Here is a 22,042-nt window from a genome sequence, read left to right on the forward strand (position 1 = left end):
GTCGTTCCTATGTTGTTGCATCATCAGTTGGGATCTTCAGCAATCGACTCTTTTACACCTGCTGGCGATCTGTCCCAATTTGTTTCGACAATGGGTGAGAACAATGCAACATGCGAGAAACCTTCAAGCAATGTGCCCAAAGGAACTTGTTGTCAGACGACTGTCAAAAGCCCGCTTTCAATCAGCAGCCCCTCGTTCCTTCCGGATCCACATCAACTGGCAAGCACTCTTCAAGCCATGTGGGGTTCTATGGCCATGATTCATGCAAGCGAAGGCGAACGCAAAGACTGTGCACATATGCTTATATTAGAGCCCCATACTGCCTGCGGAAACGTGGGTATGTACGAAAGACAACGTCCAGAACCGTCCACTAACAGCTGGAAGCAGGCTCCGAGAACTCACTTGCCGACTTCTACCCGAAGACGCCACCCAACAGCCCACGTATGGCAGTCTCAGAAGCTGTCCCGGCTGAGCACGTATCAGATTTCGAGAGCTGAATAATACCCGACGAACACCGTCAGCAACCCAACTGCTACAGGGCGATGTGGGTTTCCTCACTTATTATAATATGTGGACCTTTAACCTGAGGGATTTGGGCGTCCTGGTGGGGAACGGTCCCTTTCTATCCGTGCCATTTTGTGACCACGACGGGCCATTCTTTTAGAAACTATATAATAAAAATTCCGATTATATGGCTGCAATAGATGAACCTCTTGATAGAATTCCGTGGTCTTGCGCAGCTCCACTGGCCTGCTCCCGTGAGCAGGTAATACCACGTTTACCAAATACATCCTCAACGAAGTTCTAATTTTACAAAACGAACATAATGAACAGGTGAATGGATAAAAATAACTAAGAAGAAACTGTGCAACTCAGAAACTTGCGGGTCCAGTATGTTAATGGGGCATGAATGCTCGGAAGATGCATGCGATGGCCCCAAGTTCACTGGCTCGAGCTTCTCTTCCTTGTCAGTCGAATAGGCTCTTTTGTGGCTTGCATATTCCTCAGGACGATTCGTCAGTTCGTTAACCGCCAGACTATTTGCGGCTCAAAGTCATGCTCCATAGTTAGATTATCGGATAGCTTGACCGCCACGGCCACAAGAACGTCGAAGGATCCACGCGCAGAAAGAACCAACTCTTGTCTTCTTGGCACTTTGCTACCGCTATACATCATCCAAGGTGCTTCGCAACAGATCTAAATGTTATCTCTGGTATACCGACGCTGCACGCAGGCCGTTCACAGAGCCATGGTTCTCGCCTGGCAATCTGATGGTTGATCAAACTGATCCCCAATAGGTCAGTTCTTGCAGGAGATTCGGTTAGTCTCGCTCCTTGCGCGGGATGATGAGAGGGAGAACCGAAGAGATTATATGTTCATGACAGTAGATGCTGGACGCTGCATCAATCGCTGTGTCTTTCCTCCAAATTGCCGACAACGCAATGGCTCCGACGAACATTGCACAACTAATTGCTCATCTATGCGAAGTTCGAGAGTGCCGCTCTCGATCTAGCATCACCCTGTCTTTCTGCCAATGCAGAGACAATCCTCCGTGTCAAAAGCGCCCTTAGCCAGCTCTAGCGAGAGCAGGTGTGCAGGTGTGCACTACGTGACACAATCTGTACGATGGTTGTCGATCAGTATACTTGTGCACATCTCAGAAGTTAATCCATTACTATAGTAGAGCAACTACAACTGGAAAAGCTGCGCGAAGTTATCAGAGTCGGGTACCATATCATGGTCACCGCCAAATGCACCCCCTTCATCCTCCTGAGTAGGCCACATGTCCGGTACCGCTGTCGTTGTCGGTACGGCAGTAGTCAGGGCAGCTGGGTCCACACGTTCTGGTACACCAGCCGGGCTCCGAAGCCGCTGGTGCCAACCTGCAACGGAATGCTGCATTTCATCCACCAGTTGTTGAGCCACCTGCCACTCAGAGAACTCTTGTCTGCACCGATGCTGGTTACTCAACAATTCCTGCATTGCACTTTCCGCGCTTTCAAGGCGCTCCAACAGGGCCTTCTTGTCCCTCCGCAATGCTTCATTTTCCCGTTCCAAGGTTTCGACCGTAGCCAGACAGGTCTCGTGGTTCTCCAGTGTGCTGGCAGTAGGAACGCCTCGAGAACCAGAACCGGATATCTGTGGCCGCTAATGGGTAAGTGAAGTCAGCTAAACAACAGGCCCCGGCAACCGTGCATGGAGGCTTACCATGTATGGACGTCTGAGGGAGCGCGGAGGCTGCTGGGGAGGCCGCGCGATGGGCTCCTCTCTTTGGATGGATCCTGCGTCGGACACACCACTGTGATTCTCGGTCTTCTGGGTGGTTTCGCGAACGCCCGCCCGCGACCTGGTTGTGACTTTTGGCATTGATCAGTGGTACTCGAGCTAACAAAAAGAGGAGTGTGGAATGGTACGAGTGTGCCATAGGGTGCCGTGCTGACGGAAGAATTGGTCGGAGCCACAGCCAGCAAGAGACCTGGCTGGACAAGATTAAAGCGCGCCATTGGTGATGGTGGGGTCCCGCGCAATCATGTTAGTCAAAAAAAGTTGGTGACCACTGTCGGTTGGCATTATCTGCCTACATGATCCTGTGTTACCATAATTGAACGAGTGATATTGATGGTTAAGATCTGCAACATCGTGCTTTGCAGCGGACCCAAGCAACGGGGTATTTTCTCGGCCAGCGCGGTCAAATATCAAGGTCAACCTTATTCAGCCCGATCTATATATCGCAGCGTGTTTACCCTGGTCTCTGACACGGGCCCACCTGGCCCGTGGTTCGAGGCTCTCTGCCCTCGTTGACACCATCGCATAAAGTGGTACTGTATTGGCATGTGAAACTTGGACCACCCTGGGCCGCAGGGCATGTCCAGCGATGAGTTACTTGGGTAAGTCCATGGAAATTGTTGCATGGATGGGGCAATGTTCATTCACCAGGAAACTTCGCTAGGGCAAAAGACCCTCCACATCCAGTAGATCACGGTGTCCCTCTTCTTTCTTGTAAGCTGTACATCTTCCGCGCAGCGGCCAATACGCCTACCTCGATCTTTCACTTCTCCGCCTGTCGTTACCAGCGCTGTTCTCCAAATAGACCACGTCTGTCATTGCAGTCTTGCTCCCCATGCCCAAAAGACACTACCGAGCCTGGATTCCCGGCGAGGAACATGACTACCCATCATGGGTAGCTCATCATCTCCCGTAAAAGTATGGTGAATTGAATGCCAGCTTGGACCAATTGGTTCGGAGCTTTAAACGCCATCAGCAATTCTGTCGTGACGCTCGGGTAATCGGAAAATACAACCCACAACTGAGACCCCGAAACGAGTTCAATCCATAGTCAGGGGATTTCACAGAAGGGCTCTAGAGCCAGGATTTTACGTTCACAACTCTTCGTCCAGTGTGATTGGTCCAGATGGCCCAGGGTGGATAAATCGATCGCTGCGGGAGACTGGGAACCAATTATCGATCAGCACTTCCCAGCCCTAGAGATCCACACGCGTTCCTCTGTCAGGGCTGCATCACAATAGAAGTAGATGCAGGCATGACAACAAACCGACTAACACAGGAAAGCTTGACGCAAGAGTTGATCACAAAAATTGAAGCGCAATAAACCGTCACGACCCATAATAATGGGACGGGGGGCGATAGCGGAGCGATCTTTCGGATCAAGCTGGGGTCTTGCCGCCCCAAAAAGACGCGCGTGTTGGGACCACGGGACTCCGGCGCGATGATTTGGAATTGCCTGCCATGGCACTAAGACAGCACCGAACGCCAGCCCGTTGCCATTCGATCGCGATCGAGCGAAAGCCATCCTGCGTCCCTAGACCTATGCCAGTCGCGTTAGAGCAAATTTCAAGAAATGGACCCCGTGGTCCAGATTTCGGTTTGTTGTGGCTGGAGAGCGCCTTTAATCGAGGTAACACAGGGACTAATTCGCCATCATGATCTACGACACACTCTTTGCTCTGGGAAGTATTATCCGGATGTGACCAAAGGCGCATAATCTCTGGCCAGCGATCGGCTCGGGGCTGGAGTGCTTCGCCGTCCGGTACCTCAAAGTGGATTGTCCCAAGAGGCGGGACTTGGGCCAAATTTGCCGACAGTGTTAGTCGAGTCCAGTAGCGGGGACACCTGAACGCCCTTTGTCTCGCATTGAAAGCTACCCGGGATCTGGTATTTGGGCTAGCATGACTGTTGTCCGCTCTTGCGGCTGCTTCGGGTTGACTTTTTCTGGAATGGAAAAGGGACATCGGCCTGTCGATCTTGGTAGAGTGGCCTTTGGACGGCCCTGATCCCTGGCATCACCACCGCTCAAGCGCAGTGCAACGCAGCCAACGAGCAGTCTTCCCAATGTGACTTGAATGTAACCTGACCATTCTAAGCTCTTTTCTAGACCGCATTATACTGCTCCCATGTCCTATGCTGTGACACGAGACACTTAGCGTCAGTGACGCCTCGGTCTTTATGGTTCGATGGAGCCCAACCGCCAATCTAGGTCATAAAATAGCCTAGCTAATGTCGGTCAAACACTAGGCCAGTCCCACTGGGGGATTGGCCTCCTATATCCACCACTTTTCGGTGGGTGGGAGGTTTGACGCGATTGTTCCACGCCGTTGACCTGCGCGGGCTGTGGGCACACTGGTGTCTCACGAAGACAACCGTATAACAACTGTGTAGGCTGCGGCATGCGCTAGCAATTGGAGAGTAGCTCCACCAATTTTATATACCTATTGTGATCGATAATGGGCAGCGAGGGAAGGAAAAGTGTACAGAGGATGTGCCGGAGATATGAAATGAAACCAGACTTATTACAGCGGATCAAGTCCATGCTAGCATCTGGGTTCTCCCCTTATGGGATCAAAGCGCAGATCCCGGTCACGCGTGGGTTCGCGTGGGTTAACGTTGATCCAGCCTGCTCAGGAGACCACACGGACTGTTACGGTATCTGTCTCCAACGTACAGCGCTTGTTTGCTGTGCTAGACGTCCCGCACAACTTTGAACTCTTCCATTTCTACTTCCAGGATTTGTGTTCGAGAAGGCTCTCACAAAAGACATTTCATTTCCTCTACCTTCACCAGTCTTGTTCAGAGCTACACCAGAGTTCAGGGGCGGGTTTCCCCGGTCAATTCACGATCGAACAAGGAGAAGAGACTCGCCAGTAGTCAACCATTCCTCCAGCGCCGGCGGATATTCTCGTCGTCAAGACTTGGTGGCCTTGCCGCGCGTTGTACCCCTTTTGGTGCCGCTGTCAAATAAGGATCGGTGGATTTGGTCCACTGTCTCCTTGATATTTTGATTCCACTGCTTCTGCTCCCTCATGCTGGACTCCAAAGCGCTGATTTGCGTCAGTCGAGTCGAGAGAACGGCAACGTTACACTTACTCCACCCGTTCAGATAGTCTAGATATGTGTCAGCTTGTCATGCGATGCTCTTCGAAGTGTAGAATTCCTGAAACTGTACTCATTTAAAAGAGGGAAGACCTGTCCCTGGCCATAGACGCCCTCGCTACCGTCTGCCATCCGGCTGGAGCTTGCACTTGATTGATCTACAGCCGCTGGATCACCATCGTCACGCTGTGCGATTTCATGTTCGTCCGCCCCCACGGCGTAGCTAACGGCACCGATCCGGACAGGGTCTTGCACACACTGTATGCCAGACGTCTCAGCATGCGAGGTCTCCAGTCCTAACACCGTCCGCAGAGCCTGTAGCCGCTTATACTGGGGCGGGCCAGTGGCATGCATGTCGGACTAACGATTGAGCCAGGAAGACGCAAGTTGAATAAGGACGGTTCGATCCCAGGGCACGGAATAACTGAAGACAACACAGGGGCGCGACAAGCATGCGATAGACGAAACGTGAATTTATATATCGAAGCAGAGCTGACCACTGACTCCCTGGACAGTCCTCTCGGGCTGGGTGTTGTTCGGGCCAGAAAGTTCGAATCATCACCGGGCGGCGCAACGTCGAGTCAGTCAATTCTGGACCGACGAGTGCAGATGATGGGTAGTTAACGTTTCGGATAAGGTGGGCAACTTGTTCGTTTCACCGTGTAGAGACCCCAACCGTGTAGAAACCCCAATTGGTGAAAGTCCTGATATTCCTTGGTTGTCTGCCCGTGGTTTTTGAATCGGCTGGACTTCGAACGCCGCTGTTTTCAGGGAATGCGACTAATATTCATACATACCAGGGGTCTAGACATTTAGATCCGTCAGGACTCCGAGCGATATGGAAGATAGCAGTACATCATTCGCAAACAGCGCTCTGCTGGATTCGGATATTATCTGTCTAGGGCAATTCAATGTATTGTTTGATGGAACCTTAAAACAGCCGTGATAAACGATAACCCGCGGGCAAACGTAATCAGTGTAATGGCACGCACAGGAAAGGACTAAAAGGCCGTCTGAGCTCTGCCCTTCACTCGTCATGCCGCCCTTACTCTACGCATTGCCGCCCTTGTTCCTATATGACATCGTCGCATCATCAGTCGAGATAATCTACAGCCAACCGATAACACCTCGTGGCCGTCTAGCCCATCACGTTCCAGAATGAGTCACAACCGTGCAACATGCGACAGTCCATTAGGCAGCGTGGCCGAAGGACCGTGTAATCGGACGGGTATCAAAGGCTTACTTCCACAAGGCAGCTTCCTGGCCTGCTTTGATCCACATCAACTGGCAAGCACTCCCCAAGTGATGAGTGAATCTATGGCCATGCCTTATGCCACCAAAGGCGAACTTAAGGCCCGTGAACGTTGGTTTACGTCAGAGGCCCAGGTCGCGTGCGGATATATGGGTATGCACACAGAACACATATGCAAAAAAAGAACCATTATTTAGCAACTGGACGCAGGCTTTGAGAGTCTACTTGCCGACTTACATCCTAAGACGCCTCCCAACAGCCCACGCACGGCTCCTTTGGAGCCTGTGCTAACCGAGCACATGTCTAAGTAAGAGAGTTGAGTTTTATCCGAAGAACACGGTCATCAGTGCTAGCTGCTCCAATGGTGATGCGCTTTCATTCATTGGGTAGGTATAATCTATGCAACTCTGATTTGGGGAATACGGGGGTGCGGGGGTATGCGGGGGGGAATGCGGGTCCTATCTATCTGCGCAATTAGTGGTACACTGAATAGACCACAATTCTCTAATAACTTTGGATACAAAGTTACTTGGTATGTTGCAATGGATAGTTTCATCTGACCAAATCTTGTAGACATGCGCAGTTCCGCTGGCCTTTACAGTGGGCTGATCCGAGCACGCCTCCCAAGCACATCCCAAAGATCCAACCTTATGTCGAGACACGATGGAGAAACGAACCCAAAGAGTCACGTAGAGCGCCTGCCCACAGGAACTCATAGATCCGACAAGGCATCATATCCACTGCGGTAGTGGGGTACGGATATCGGGAAGGTTCAGGCGACGGTCCCATTCTTCTCTGGCTCGAGCTTCCTTCCCGTGCGAGTCGGCCAGGGCCTCTTGTAGCTTGCACATCCCCAGGAGGATGCGTCGGTTTCCCACCGGACTGACTTCGGGTTCAAACTCCTGCTGCAGGATCAGATCATCGGACACCTCGACTGCCACGGCCGCGAGGTCGTCGAAGATTTTGGGGCATGTGCGGAAGAACCGGTTCTCATCTTCCTGGCGCTTCCATTGTCGCCACTTCTCTTCCAAAGTGTCTCGCAACGAACGTGGACCGTTCTTTTTGGCATTTTGAAGCCGCACACAGGTCGTTTCCAGGGCCATGGTTGTTCCCCGGGCCAGCGCAATTTGATGGTCGATCAGATTGATCTCCGGGAGATCATGCCTTGCAGGAGAATCGGTCGGGGTCCTCCCCTTGCGCGGGATGGAGAGCGGAGGAACCGGGGCGACTTCAGGTTCTCGACTGTAGATGCTCGATGCTGCATCGTTGGCTGTTCTTCTCGTCCAGATTGCAGACAGCGGCATGGCTCCGTTGGAGATTAGATTCAAAATAAAACTGGCCGCTTGTGCAGAGGAAAGTGTGGAGTACCGATCCCGATAGAGCACAACTATATATACTCGGGGGGGTATGTGAGATTTGGATTGGGTATACGCTAGCAGACACACTCAGAAGACGGACCAGAGTCTCCTTCACTGACACCTCCCAGAACCCCTCATTTTCGGGCTCAGACAGACGCTCGTTGGTTAAATCACGGCTTTCTTTTCCTGAACCCTACAGCGTGAAACCTGGCCCATGCTCCGTTTGCTGGTAGGCGGAGAAGAACGTCATTTGGGTGTTGAGTGCTGCTGCCGAGCGCAATTGTTTGTCCGTGGAATAGGCCTGCCCGCCATATACAAGACGGATTACCCACCCTAGCATCACCCGGTCCATCTGCAGACCGCACCTCGTCATTGTTGGTCGGTATACTTGAGCGCATTCGCGCCAAGAGAAAAAATTTTATCGATTACTACGGTACTGTAGAGAAACTAGGATTGAAGAAGCTGCGTAAAGTCACCGGAGTCCGGTTCAATGCCATGATCGTTGTCAAATGCACCCCCTCCGTCCTCCTGAGTATTCCACATATCCGGCACCGCTATCATTGCCGGTAGAGCAGTCGTCACGGCGGCAGGATCCGCCTTTACTGGTAAACCAGCCGGGCTGCGAAGCCGTTGGTGCCAACTCGCAACGGTATGCTGCATTTCGTGCATCAGTTGTTGAGTCGCGCGCCGCTCAGGCAGCTGTTGTCTCCACTGATGCTGTTCGTTCAACAATTCCTGGATCTCACTTTCGACGCCTCCAACGCGCTTCGACAGGGCCTCTTTGTCTCTCTGCAACGCTTCAATCTCCCGCTCCAGTGTTTCGACCGTAGCCAAACATGCCTCGTGATACTTCAGCGATGGGGCAGAAGGAGGGTCTCGAGAACCAGAACCAGATACCTGTGGCAGCTGGTGGGTGAGTGAAGTCAGCAGAATAACCAGGCCCTGGCAACCGTGCGTGGGGACTTACGATGGGTGGACGTCTAAGGGAGCGCGCAGGCTGCTGGGGAGAACGCATTACGGGCTCCAGTCTTTGGATAGATCGTTGGTCGGAAGCGGTACTGCGACTTTCGGTCTGCCGGGTGCGTGCGCGGATGCCCGCCCGCGGTTCTGACTTTGGCATTATTCGATGACAACAAAACTCGTAGAAGAACAACTGCGTATTTACTGTACCGTGCTGAAGAAAGAATTGGCCGGAGAAATTTGAATGCCTGGCCTGGCAAGAAAATGCGGAGTGCCGTTGGCAATATCAAATGGGTTTTAAGCAGCAAGGTCAGCCAAAGTAAGTTCGTGATAATCGCCCATTGGTTCTTTTTCTCACCATGGCTCGGTGTCACCATAGTTGACCAAGTGAGACACAGTAATGGTTGAGGTCTGCGACAACCTGCTTTGCTACGGATCAAAGCGCGTGGGGTATTTTCTCGTCCAGCGCGGTCATTTGTCTAATTTGACCTCATTCACTCTGACCTCCACCACAATTTCTTATTCCTTCAATGACACCGTCGCACAAAGCAGTATTGACTTGTGGAACGTGGAAAACCCTGGGCAACGAGACATGTCGAGTGGTGGGCGACGTGGGTAAGTTACGAGGGATTGTTGGATCAATGCGACGGCATTCACTGGGGAAAGAAACCCAGGACAACAAATCCTCCTCATTTAAGTGTTTCCTGGTCTCCCTCCTCTTTCTTGTAGCCTCGCAGTGCTGTACGTCTCCCCATGGCAGGCAATACATGTACTGTATCTGGATCTTGCCATTTGCGCCGGTTTCTGCATGCGCAGTTCCCCCACTCACACCACGTTTTGCGATTTCACTCTCGCTCCCCATGGCCAAGAGACACTACCGGGCCTGGACTCCCGGCGAGGAACAGGACTATCCATCATGGGTAGCGCGTCATCTCCATTTAACGTGGTCAGAGAGGGCTCGGAAATATTCGATCGAGCGCAAACCCAGAACGAAAGAGTCTCTGCGGACCAAATACCGGCTTCTGGAGAAAGACGTAAGACGGCACCGCCGCCCGATGTGCAAGACGCCATCGCGGCTCGGACGTCAGATCCCCAGGAGACTAGGTCGTGGACAGCACAGAAATTGGCCCAGTCCCATCTCGATCAGCACCCCCACTCCTTCCGAGCATCGTTCAGACGATCCAAGCCCTCTAGCGATGCGGGTAATGAGGCCACCGGGCCCTACACGCGTCGCCCGTCCGCAGAACCACGGTCAGACCGCACGGTCGAATCAGTGTCCAAAATCGACCTTCCAGTCCCCAGCTAAATGTGCGCACCGTCGCGGGTTTGAGACGCATTGGGTTCGTAAGGGTCCGCGGGTTCACTCCGGTAAGAGCATGCCCCAAGCGGCGGTCGGCGCAGTCTGATGTATTGACAACCTTCTTTGTTGCAGGGTATGAGAAAGGACATGGAGTTCCGTCTCGGTCGTTGGTTGCACCTTCCAAGATCGATTTGCTGTGGCAGTTATTATACCATATCTGTGGTCGCACGAGGCAGTAGGCACAAGCCGAGACCAAGACGCGCGGTTGCAAAAGAACTCTCCGCGATGATGGTCCCGCATGGTGGGGCAAATTGTACTGCCCGCTTCTTGTTCCCTTCCTATTGGCGGTTGGGCAATTTAAACAGCCTTTATCCGTCTGCGGCAAGGGTCCTGCAGATCGCTTGTCATCCTACTGTTACAGTAGACCCCCTCCACGCTGCCCTGTAGCGCAGGGTGATATGTTGGCTGAGGAAGTTGGGACCCAATATGTCATTGTGTGTGGTCGGTACAATTGTGATCTGAGCACAGGATGCAGCAGAAATCGGGCGTTAGGGCGTTAGGGCGTTAGGGCGTTAGGGCGTTAGGGCTTTCTTGGTACGCGGCGCTGCGCCTCTGCTCTTCCAAGTCTTCATGCTGCAACCCATTTCTCCCCTCTACTACAATCATTAACTCCACTCATGCAGTAGCTTGGTTTTGTCTAAGATTGGTGGGTCTGTTGAAACGTTTATGTCTCCTGGGCCGGTCAAAAAGGTCGATTCTACTCAATGCCCTCAAGTTGATGGTGTTCATATACATATATCCTGTATATATATATATGACCGTTCACATACGAGACTATTGATACGCATAACCATCAATCACAAGCCACAAGGCTCACATTCGTAGTTATCTATGGTAATAGGCTAAAAGCATATATAGAAGGCAATGGTTCTTGCTTTATGCCCTAAGCCTAGAGGTCGAAACCTGAGGGCAAAAATATTCGTTCGGTGAGCATTCGGATTTCCCAGGCGGGCATCCAGTTGAACCCCTGAAACAACTTCCCGAAAAGGACTAAATTCGGTCCGTCCCGAGCCCCAGCAAATGTTGTTGGCCCAAGGCAACAACGATCGATCATAGGGCCGGACCAGAGGGCGGTGAAAAGACGTGCTCGCCTGGGTAAATTTGCGTCCTCTGAACGGATCAACGCCCCAGCAGATTCCCGCGGCACACACGCGTTCCCAAAGACAACGGTATACCAACTTTACTTGACCATGACTCTCAGCGAATCTGTTGACCGTTTCCCCCTTCTTTTCACCTTCTTTTGCCCATTCTTCTCCCAATTCCCGCACCCCTGGTCTACAGGTCATGTAGCTCCTCCACTGGGTGGTCTCACAAGACCGTGGTTAGGCACTTCAAAGGGTTACTGTACCATCATAAATTTTGGAAACGCATGATCGCATTCAGCCTGGTCAATTCCTCTTGAGCGTGGAGCCGAGTCGTGCTGCGCCAAAGCCAACGCAGGATTGGGGGGTTCAGGTCTTGATGCGCGGTGGAAAGATGTCGACATGATGGGGCATTTCTGTCTCGCAAACTGACCATCGAGCACCAGCAAGCACCAGCGGGGAATTTTGTGTCTGCCGAACACAACACAACCCTACCTGGTCATACTCGTGAAGCGCATCACGAGAGCTAGAACGGTATAGTAGTCTTGTCGGACGATTTGCCCGTTTCCCACCCATCGGCTCCTGGATTTCTGGATTCCCAGATCATGGGTTTGCCCAGGTGTCGCTGGGCTGCCTCATTGTTGCGGGACCTCCGCCCCAAGCAGTGACAAGACGGGCAATTTCCGAGGCCCTGTGAAGCATGACCCGTCGCCAAGGTCGATATCTGACGAGCGGACCATCTGAAGGCGTTCGAAAGCGTCTGAACGTAGAGTACATTATGCAACAAGCAATCGATTTGCCAGGCATACACCGACTCGCAGACTGCTTGTCCGAAGCGAACCGGAGGGAATTACCCAGGACTCGCGACGTCGTCTGCGTCATTGTTCAGGACCAGGATATACTACAGATGGAACCGAATCCGAGTGAATACTGTACAGTCGGTCTCGAAATTCCACTGACCTTGAAACACATAACAACTGTTTTCGCGCCCCACTGCCAAGGGCTTAGCGCAAGCCGATTATTTCAGCAGCTTTCGGTATAAACATTGGTGACGTAAATATGCACTTATTTTTGAGTTGTACCATTATCCAAATTGACGGCGACCGTCATTTGCAAGCGGGTGGCTCTCTATAACTCCCCCACTAAGCTCTTGGCAGTGGGGCGCGAAGACAGTTGTTATGTGTTTCAAGGTCAGTGGAATTTCGAGACCGACTGTATACATTGGACCGGGATGGTGAAGGAAGAGAGATTAATTTTGGTGCTGGTTGATATTGAGCGCGATATAAAACGATTGTTGTGTGCCGAGCGGGAATTATCGCGATGGCGGACCCACCCGCGGGTGCTCCCGAGCCCCTTGGGAACATGACCACACTGGGGAACGACGCGCTGGAAAACTCTGAATCAACGACCACGCGCAAGACGCGGAGACAAGCACGCGCAGACAACCACCAGGACCAGGCGAACACACTAATCATCGAACCAAGCACCGCAGGTACCAACACACCCCGGGTGACCACCAAGGAAATCCGGCAGATCATCGAACACCTGCAACATACCATTGAGAAGCAAACTACGTTGATCCAGGCCACCAGAACCGAGCTGAGAGAAGTGAAACACAATCAGAGAGAACTACAAACTCAGAATGAGAAACTACAAGACGAGATCCAAACGCTCCGAACTCAAATCGAAGGGCTCGACGCACCGAATCCAACGCGATCGTGGGCCGCCGTAGCAGCGGACACGAACAACTGCGAACCAAGCAAGAACCGACGCACCGAAAAGGACAAGAACTGTATCCGAATCAGCACCCAACCGTTGCCAACTGACACAACCGGTATATACACCAATACTAATGAATTTGGCCGTTACCTCCCCACGTCGTCTGCGAACAACCACATCAGGACCGCCTTACTGAACGCACCATCCACCCACGGGGTACAGGTAGCAGGGGTTGGAACCACCAAAACCGGATATGTGATCCGTTTCAAAGACCCCGAGTCAGCTGAAACTGCCAGGAACAATACAGAATGGTTACAGGAGCTGGGCCATGAGACAAGACTGGTAAAACCACGTTACTGGGTAGCCGTACACCATGTCCCAACACAGGGGCTGGATCTTGAGAAAGACAAAACAGGAGCCATCCGGAAAATTGCGCAGGAAAATGATCTCCAGGAACGTGGGTTCCGAATCGAAGATATCGCTTGGCTTAAGAAAAAAGACAAAGCATTAGGGCCGTTCGCATCACTGGGGATCTGGTTTGACTCAGCGGAGGCGGCGAACTGGATGCTCGACAACGGCCTTCTGATCGACCAACGGTACATTGGAAGAGTAGAGAAATGTGAAATTAGGAAAAGACGCTGCTTCCGCTGTCAAGAGTTTGGTCACCTCGCATGGTCGTGCAAGGAGACACCACGGTGCGGTCACTGTGGCGACCAACATGAGCGAGCGCGATGTCCTCCAGGCGTTAGACCACGCTGTCTGGACTGTAGAGGAGAGCACGCAACCGGCAACAGCTTGTGCCCGACGCCCGCCATAGCGCCCCCCGCACGATGCTAGAAAACAACCTTCGAATCCTGCAATTGAATATGATGAAATCGAAACCCTGCATGGAAGCCCTTATCAACGATAACCAGACCCAAAACCTGGACATACTCCTTATCCAGGAACCATCTACCACTATGTATCGAAGCCATGTGAACCATAGCGCATGGAGACTACACCGACCAACAGTAACAAGCGATTCTGTCAGATTCAGGAGCCTTATCTATGTCAACCGGAGACTCTCTACGTCCTCCTACCGACAGGTGCACTGCGACCACCCTGATGTAACAGCAATCAAGATCAGAACACCCGAACTACAGATTCTGGTCTTCTCGGTGTACATCGAACCTATACCAATGCATAACCCGGGAGAAGCGTCAGCAAGACGTGTACTATCAGCCATACATGACACGATACATAGTACTCTACAAAATACAAACAAGACCACTAGTCTCATACTGTCAGGAGACTTCAATCGTCACCACCCGGCTTGGGGTGGTAACCATGTCCAATCCCGTTTCATCGAAGATGCGAGCGAATTGATCAATTTCTTCAACACCTACAGCCTTCGGAGCTGCCTCCCACGCGGCACGGCAACTTTCTGGTCACTAAGCCACCCCGGTAGAAACTCTACTATCGATCAGACATTGACGGACCGTCCGGGGATGCTTCTCAAATGCCATCTTTACCATGATAATTACGGCTCCGACCACCGAGCAACCTACTCGGAATGGAGCCTCCGAATGCCGCGCAACCCCGACACCAAACCAAGGAAGGCGTACGAACGAGCCGACTGGGAAAAGATTGGATGGGATATATGGGAAAACATGAGGCCCTGGGAGACGCCAGACACAATTGAAACACTCGATGCCACGGTGGAGAAACTTATTCAAGCGACCGCGACGGCCATTGACAAGGACATCCCGAACCTACAACCGTCACCATATGCTAAGCGTTGGTTCACACCAGACCTCAAAACCCAACAAAAAGCAGTAAACCAAACACGGCGTAAATGGCAAGAGAGCTGCGCAAGGGCAGGACGGGACGACCCCTACACTAAGCTACTCTCTGAGGAGATGCGCCAAAAGCGCCGGACATGGACACGGGCAATTGAGAAAGCCAAAACCGCACATTGGAAACAGTTTCTGGACAGAGCAGGGGAAGGGAGGCTTTGGAAAGCGGCGACATACATGCGGCCACGCGAATCCTGGAGCAGCGTTCCGGCTCTCAAAGTCGATAACCGCAGCGTGACTGGAAACCAAGAGAAGGCCGAAGCATTTATGGATACATTCTTCCCGACGATGGCGCCGGCCCAGGAAGAGACACCCACACGAATCCCAGCGGAACTCCCATGGCAACCAATCACAGAACTCGAAGTCTATAGATCCTTGCAGGCAGCGAAGAGCTCCACGGCGCCCGGAGAAGACGGGCTCCCGATGCTGATCTGGAAACGGCTGTGGAGACACCTTGGAAACCTCATCACGCGAATTTTCGCAGCATCGATTGACTTGGGGTACCACCCCCGAAAGTGGAGAAGCGCCCGGATTGTGGTTCTACGTAAACCCGGGAAGTCGGATTACTCGATCCCGGGAGCGTACCGGCCGATCTCACTGCTGAACACACTCGGCAAATTACTTGAGGCGGTAATGGCCCGGCGGCTGTCCTACCTCGCAGAGCACTACGGACTTCTCCCGGACACCCAGTTCGGCGGACGTCCGGGGCGAACAACCGAGCAGGCCCTGCTGGTGTTGACTAACGCAATCGACCGGGCGTGGTATGGACAGAGAGTAGTTACCTTGGTAGCCTTTGATCTGAAGGGCGCTTTCAATGGCGTGAACAAGACCAGCCTTGATATTCGTCTCCAAGCTAAAGGCATTCCTAAGGTCGCTCGAAGGTGGATTGCAAGCTTCATGAGCGGTCGACAAGCCAGGATTGGGTTCGATGACTACTGCTCCGAGGTGATACCGCTGGGAAATGCCGGGCTGGCGCAAGGTTCCCCCTTATCCCCTATCCTCTTTGCGTTTTTCAACAGTGATCTGGTGGACCAACCAGTCAACTATCACGGCGGTGCATCAGCCTTCATCGACGATTACTTCCGTTGGCGGGTTGGCCGATCTGCTGAAGAGAACTTGGCTAAACTCCAATCCGAGGATATACCCCGGATTGAAGCCTGGGCTCGGAAAACAGGATCGAGCTTTGCTGCCGAAAAGACTGAACTCATCCATATCACCAGGAAGAGAAGGGAACAATGTCGAGGTCAAATCACCATAAACAGCAGCGTCATCACTCCATCAACAACTGCAAAGCTCCTCGGCGTCATTTTTGACCATGAACTACGGTGGAAGGAACATGTGCAACAAGCTGTCAAGCGAGCTACCAAGGTCAACGTGGCGATTGGGGGGCTGCGGCAGCTTCGGCCTGAACAGATGCGACAGCTATACGAAGCGTGTGTCACACCAGTTGTTCAATATGCGTCAACTGTGTGGCACGACCCACTGCGAGACAAAACACACCTGAGACAGTTACGCACCGTGCAGCGTACGGCACTTATTCGTATTCTCTCCGCCTTCCGAACGGTAGCCACATCCACTCTTGATGTCGAAGCTTATATACTACCTATCCATCTTCGCCTACGCCAGCGTGCTCAAACCACCATCACTCAACTCCACACATTGCCACGGAAGCATCCAATCCGGGAAGTCCTGCTTCGGGCCCGGAGACGACGAGGTAATGTCGGATCACACGCCCGGTTCCCGCTCGCGGAGACTCTGAAAACCATGAACTTAGAAAGGCTCGACGACCTGGAAATGATTGATCCAGCCCCACAACCACCGTGGCGAACTGAAGCTTTTTCTAAAATCGACATTGCGACCAATCGAGAAATAGCGATGGAGCAGGCGGAGGCAGCACGGTCCGAGTCGGACCTTGTGGTGTACTCCGACGCCTCGGGGCGCCAAGGCCACCTGGGTGCCGCAGCCGCAGTCCTCGATGACGAATCGGTAACGACTGGGAGCCTACAGATACAGGTCGGACCCACGGACCAATGGTCGGTGCATGCCGCCGAACTAATCGGTATCCTTTATGCGATCAATCTTATCAATAGAATCGTGCTGCAACAGCGGAGAGCCGGCCAGAAACGAGCGAGAACCGTCACTATTCTCAGCGACAGCACGTCAGCACTGCTGGCTATTCAGAAACCCGGCAGTAAATCAGGCCAACAAATTATCTATGCGATACTTCAAGCAGCCAAGAATACGAGAACGCACGGGGTTACAATTCGATTGCAGTGGGTTCCCGGACACAGCGAGATCCTCGGTAACGACACAGCCGATCGGCTGGCCAAAGAAGCAGCTATACCTGGCAAAACACACCCGTTTTCCCCCCTGCTCTCGCGTGAAAGAGCATACATCAGGCACGGAATCCTTACTCAATGGGAGAAAGAATGGAAAGAGTCCAGGGACGGCGGCCATCTCCGGAAAATCGACAACACACTGCCAGCAAAATACACCAGACGACTCTACGGAGCTCTGCCAAGAAATCGAGCATACCTTCTGACCCAGATACGGTCGGGACATTGCTGGCTGTCCACGTACGGCAAGTTGTTCGGCTTCCGCGATGATGACCGGTGCCTCTGCGGTGGACGGGAAAGTATAATACACGTCCTTTTAGATTGCCCGCTGCTCAGAGACCTACGTCGAGAGCTCCGGGCAAAGGTCGGTGATGCGCTCAATAGCATGTCAGTCCTGCTGGGCGGATCTTGCCAGGAGGGTGGAAGTAGAGTCAGCAACGCTTCGCGCACTAAGACAGTCGAGGCCGTCTTGGATTTTGCGGAAGCATCCCAGCGATTTCGAAGCCGCGTGCCATAAGGGCAGCTAACTAACATCAACGGCGCAAAGGCCACAATAGGCCCCGACGAGGCTCTAAGTTCGTTTAAGAAGTGGTACAGGACCAGTGTTTATTAAAGAGATACATATAGTGGTAGTAGCCTGCATATCGCCTTAGCGAGGGGTCAGGGTAAATGAATCCATCCATCCATCCATCCAGCCTGTATACTCTGGCAAGTACTAGTCCCCAGCACCGCGTAGAGGTGGCTGCCCATAGCTGGGGTGTCTCAGAACAGGGTCCTAAGAACAGCAAGAACCTGTTCATCTGGGAACGGTCCAGGGCACAGGTGATACGACATGGGGCCCATGGCCATGAAGGGGATATCTCCGGAGAGATTGATACTAAACAGGCCCACCACTCCTGTCAGGGGCTATCTCCGAAGAGATTGATACGACACAGGCCCGCCATTCCTGTGAAGGTGCACACTGTTGCGCTTGCGCATTCCAGTGAGTGAGGACAGGAAGCCTGGTCCTGGAGCGAACAAGACTGGGAGACGCCGGCCTTATATCTCCAAGCGCTCCGGTCGCCCGGCAAGACCAACCGTGCAGCATTAGCATCCAAGTACGGGAACCGTCATGCGCTCGAGATGAACTTCAATGGTCGTTCAAGTGCGGGGTGGGCATCTGGCTATTTCTGCGTCTGCTCTCTCCTGCCAATTGCCCAGGGGCATATGCTGACCCTAAACGAAGAGCAAATCCCGAAGCCACCTCTCCAAATGACCATGCAGGCCTCGGTTCAAGACGCCATCTGGGGGAAATGGATCGGCGTGGGCATGGTCAAGGCGAAAATGTGTGCGACTCATGGGACCGCGCCGTTGGTCAATAGGCGTCTCAAGTACACAACGATACTTGGAAAGCGGTTCCAGATCTGACCAGTGGGCTCAGTGGAGGCCACTTGGAAACAGTTGGGCAACCGTGGTCCGACAGTGCACAATGACTACCGATTCCTCCCTTTGTCGTAGTACTTTCCAGTTTCTAGAGCACCGGTGCCCAGTACCCGACCGCTGTCGACTTGGGTAATCCACTAGGACGTCATTTTCTGCGTAATGCACTAGAAGCTTCCCAAAATTCACCTTGGGAAGCTTCTCGTCTTTCCGACCTTCAGAACGGACAATGCACCCCCTGAAACTCAATGGGACAGACTGGGATCATTGAGTACTATATCAGTAAAACCTGAATTCCATTACTTTGTATCGGCCTTTTTCATTAGGCCCACGTCTTGTCAAAATAGGCAGAAGAGTGACACCCTCCATAAGAGAAGAATGCACCTGCGCCAGAGTGATTCCCGGGCTCCACATGATCGTGGCACGGGGAGAAGCGTGACCTCCTAGGTAGCATCGTTTCCATACGGGGCAACGCCATGGACGAATCAGATGGCATTGCGTCGAGTGGGTAATTTTTCTTTGTTTCGCTGAACTGCGTCTAATGGGTTCCTAGGCCGCGGTGACCAGTACGCTCAATTAAGGTTTGTTGGGGTTTTCTTAGTTCTAGCCCCACCGCTGAGGGCTTTTTACTCGCCATTCAGGGGTATAAGCCCCGTAGTGGGTTTTTGCTTGTTTGATTCTCGCATATTTCCCAGCTTCGAGGAGTCGACGCAGATCTTGTATGTTGATTGCGCTATTTGTGGTCTTGGAAACACTGCGCTTGCGAGGGAGTGAAGAATCAAACGTGACCTTCCGGATTACTCTATGGATGGACAAGGCCAGAACGAAAGGGTCAAATCTCCATGTTGAGGTGGAGAACCGCTGAATGTCTCCAGGCAATCTGGCCGACCAGAACCAGTAGCCATGGTAAACTGAGGGTAACGGTGGCCAACATACTGGCTGGTACCGTGCGCTCAAGACAGAATATACAGAATATCTCAGTCATCGAGAGCCTGTCGGTTAGGAGAACAGAGAAAGTTGTCGCTGTGTTTTGCCTTGGTGGATACTGCTATCTTGAGGGCCAGGCGGTTGTGCTCGTAGCGATAGAAATGCCCGACTCTGTACCCCCTGAGTTTAATCACATACTATCATGAGTAGTCATGTTGCTTTCAGCTATGATAGTCCGTGCTATTACAGCATCTTTGTTATCATCTTCTACATACATCACCTGCGTTGCTTCTTCGGGTCATATTCATTCTTGAAGTTCGTGCATAGCTGGCTCGGTCAGATAAGAGAATGTTGCGTTGGCTGTTGATGATTGATGAATTTCTGACCACAAGACGCGAGCCCTGTCATCTGTCATAATCGACCGTGATTCTGTGCCTTGACCTGATACAGTACCGAGATTAGGTTAGCTCAGCTAGATGGCCGGGTGCTTGAGGAAAGCTCTCGTTGGAAGCCTCTGTTCTCGGAAACACCGTCAAATGTTGACCTCAATTATATCAACGAGATTGATGCGCGGGTTTTCCATGGAGGCGATAATCAACCTCCAATCTCTCCTCATCTCAAGTGACTCGGCAAAGTATAATGTTCAGTCGGAGGATGTGTCCATTCAATTGGGTGATGGCAGTGCATAATAGGCCCTCGAAGAGTGTCCGTCTGAAGAGTGCCCGTCTGGTAGCTGGGTGAAAGACCTCGCACTAACAAGGTACTCTACCTAGGCTCTGTGCAAAGCAGAGCCTGGTTGGGTCAGAAAAAGGTAGGTATATGGTTCGAACAAGGTGCAAATTCCTAAAGACGACCAGCCAGGGCTGTGTTCGACTGAAACCACGGCTTCCCTGCTGGTACGCGAACGGTGGAGTGGAGAGAACCGAATTGCCCGTTCGTTTCGACGAATCTTCACCGGGTACCGAAACTTGAACAACCCAATTGAACACCCCAAATCTGCTCTATCACTCTACTACCATCATCATACGGCATCACGCTTAGTTGGAATCGGCGAACTTGTAGGTGACCGTCTGTTTCTCATCCAAAATGTGGTGGGCCCTTTGAGATGCCGGATCGCGGTATATTATAACACGTGCCTGGGGATCTGGATGTCCTGCAGACCAAGGGAAAGGGCAAATAGAGCTGGTGGAAAAGTAGTGAAAGGCTTCACCGGGTGGGCACGGTCAAGTATTCCATTTAAACGTCTTCTTTGGAACGGGTACGCGCCATGAAAAGTTGCGGGACATTGATATCTGTAAAATTGCCCGGCTAGTATGGTGTTCCTAATCTGGTATAGAGCATCACGCTTGGCATCGAAGTGCGCGGTCTATAAAGTCACCTTCATAGACCCATCAACGGCAGGCAGCTTTCGCGCGACAGTGTCCCGTCTTCTTACCATCCTCTTTCTCGAAGCATTGTAAGGGATTGCCATAGATGTGACTTTCCATTTCCTACGCTACCCTAGTCCTCTTACTGGAGTGAGAAGGCTGACCGGGTTTGAGGCCGAGTCGACACCTCTAGGCCCAGTGAGGATAAGGTAATGTTGGGACAGGAGATATTTCAACAGTACAACCGAGCCTTTTTTACAGATACTAGTTTGCTTAAGTGGGAGTTGCAGCAAGCCTGCGTACCCACCAAATGACAACAAGTGCTCGTTTTGACTTGTTGCCACGTGCTACGGTTTAGAAGGTGCTTCTACGGGTAAGCGACCAATTTTTTATAGATTTTTGGTTCTTTCTAAAGATTGGGCAGGATGCATCCTCCGTGATTCCGGCCGGGAACATATTCTGGTTTTTCTCGCGAGATTGGCCCATGGAATTCTTACTGCACAGCTTCTTCTCCGCCGATTCGGCAACGGCATGCTCATGTTCTCTCCTGCAATCTGTGTATACCAGTCCGGACCTCTTCTTCCCTTGTCCAGGCGAATACGTGTGTTCGTCGGGATTCGACGCAATATGCCGTTGAGTAATGAGTCCAGACACCTGCTCGAAGTAGGCAGAAAGTTTCCACTTATCGGATTCAGAGACGCCGACTTTAGAGGGACATCCATTATGGTGTCACCCCCCACTGCCATCTGATCGGCTTCGTCGTTTGACAGAAAGCGGGTGAGTAATATCGGATAAATGCAGACCGGTGTTTCTCCTAACGATCACGCGTGATAGGTTGCGTCTCCGCTTTACGCGTGTCCACCTCAACTACGGTCCCAATATTCAGACTTGCTATTATTTGAAGCATGTTGGAGAAGAACATGGGCTGATTGTTTGCCTCGTCGTTGTGCGCTCTGCCCTGGGAGATGATCACGGCACTCACCCAGATGCTATGGATATGGCCGTTGAACACAAGCAATCTGGTGAGCCAGAGGAACGA

At 52.2% G+C, this 22,042-nt stretch overlaps 8 protein-coding genes across 8 annotated transcripts; 4 read left to right on the top strand and 4 right to left on the bottom strand.

Annotated features, from left to right (window-relative positions):
* Positions 1-110: 110 nt before the first annotated feature.
* Positions 111-497, top strand: AKAW2_50239S (uncharacterized protein; the record flags this gene model as incomplete). Its single annotated transcript, XM_041690035.1, has 2 exons — positions 111-333; positions 388-497. 2 exons carry the CDS (start codon positions 111-113, stop codon positions 495-497), a joined length of 333 nt encoding a protein of 110 aa, XP_041543660.1.
* Positions 498-1,689: 1,192 nt separating this feature from the next.
* On the bottom strand, positions 1,690-2,367 carry AKAW2_50240A (uncharacterized protein; the record flags this gene model as incomplete). Its single annotated transcript, XM_041690036.1, has 2 exons — positions 1,690-2,148; positions 2,209-2,367. 2 exons carry the CDS (start codon positions 2,365-2,367, stop codon positions 1,690-1,692), a joined length of 618 nt encoding a protein of 205 aa, XP_041543661.1.
* A 3,033-nt stretch (positions 2,368-5,400) lies between these two features.
* AKAW2_50241A (uncharacterized protein) lies at positions 5,401-5,742 on the bottom strand (the record flags this gene model as incomplete). The annotated part of the gene is made up of 1 exon (XM_041690037.1): positions 5,401-5,742. One exon carries the CDS (start codon positions 5,740-5,742, stop codon positions 5,401-5,403), a length of 342 nt encoding a protein of 113 aa, XP_041543662.1.
* Positions 5,743-7,371: 1,629 nt separating this feature from the next.
* On the bottom strand, positions 7,372-7,944 carry AKAW2_50242A (uncharacterized protein; the record flags this gene model as incomplete). The annotated part of the gene is made up of 1 exon (XM_041690038.1): positions 7,372-7,944. The coding sequence occupies one exon, from the start codon at positions 7,942-7,944 to the stop codon at positions 7,372-7,374; it is 573 nt and encodes a 190-aa protein (XP_041543663.1).
* A 501-nt stretch (positions 7,945-8,445) lies between these two features.
* Positions 8,446-9,118, bottom strand: AKAW2_50243A (cell division protein ZapB; the record flags this gene model as incomplete). Its single annotated transcript, XM_041690039.1, has 2 exons — positions 8,446-8,904; positions 8,966-9,118. 2 exons carry the CDS (start codon positions 9,116-9,118, stop codon positions 8,446-8,448), a joined length of 612 nt encoding a protein of 203 aa, XP_041543664.1.
* A 756-nt stretch (positions 9,119-9,874) lies between these two features.
* AKAW2_50244S (uncharacterized protein) lies at positions 9,875-10,264 on the top strand (the record flags this gene model as incomplete). Its single annotated transcript, XM_041690040.1, has 1 exon — positions 9,875-10,264. One exon carries the CDS (start codon positions 9,875-9,877, stop codon positions 10,262-10,264), a length of 390 nt encoding a protein of 129 aa, XP_041543665.1.
* A 3,685-nt stretch (positions 10,265-13,949) lies between these two features.
* AKAW2_50245S (uncharacterized protein) lies at positions 13,950-17,807 on the top strand (the record flags this gene model as incomplete). The annotated part of the gene is made up of 1 exon (XM_041690041.1): positions 13,950-17,807. The coding sequence occupies one exon, from the start codon at positions 13,950-13,952 to the stop codon at positions 17,805-17,807; it is 3,858 nt and encodes a 1,285-aa protein (XP_041543666.1).
* Positions 17,808-18,412: 605 nt separating this feature from the next.
* On the top strand, positions 18,413-18,697 carry AKAW2_50246S (uncharacterized protein; the record flags this gene model as incomplete). The annotated part of the gene is made up of 1 exon (XM_041690042.1): positions 18,413-18,697. The coding sequence occupies one exon, from the start codon at positions 18,413-18,415 to the stop codon at positions 18,695-18,697; it is 285 nt and encodes a 94-aa protein (XP_041543667.1).
* Positions 18,698-22,042: the final 3,345 nt, after the last annotated feature.

The sequence above is a fragment of the Aspergillus luchuensis genome, chromosome 5, assembly GCF_016861625.1.
Source record: "Aspergillus luchuensis IFO 4308 DNA, chromosome 5, nearly complete sequence".
Taxonomy (NCBI): Eukaryota; Fungi; Ascomycota; class Eurotiomycetes; order Eurotiales; family Aspergillaceae; genus Aspergillus; species Aspergillus luchuensis.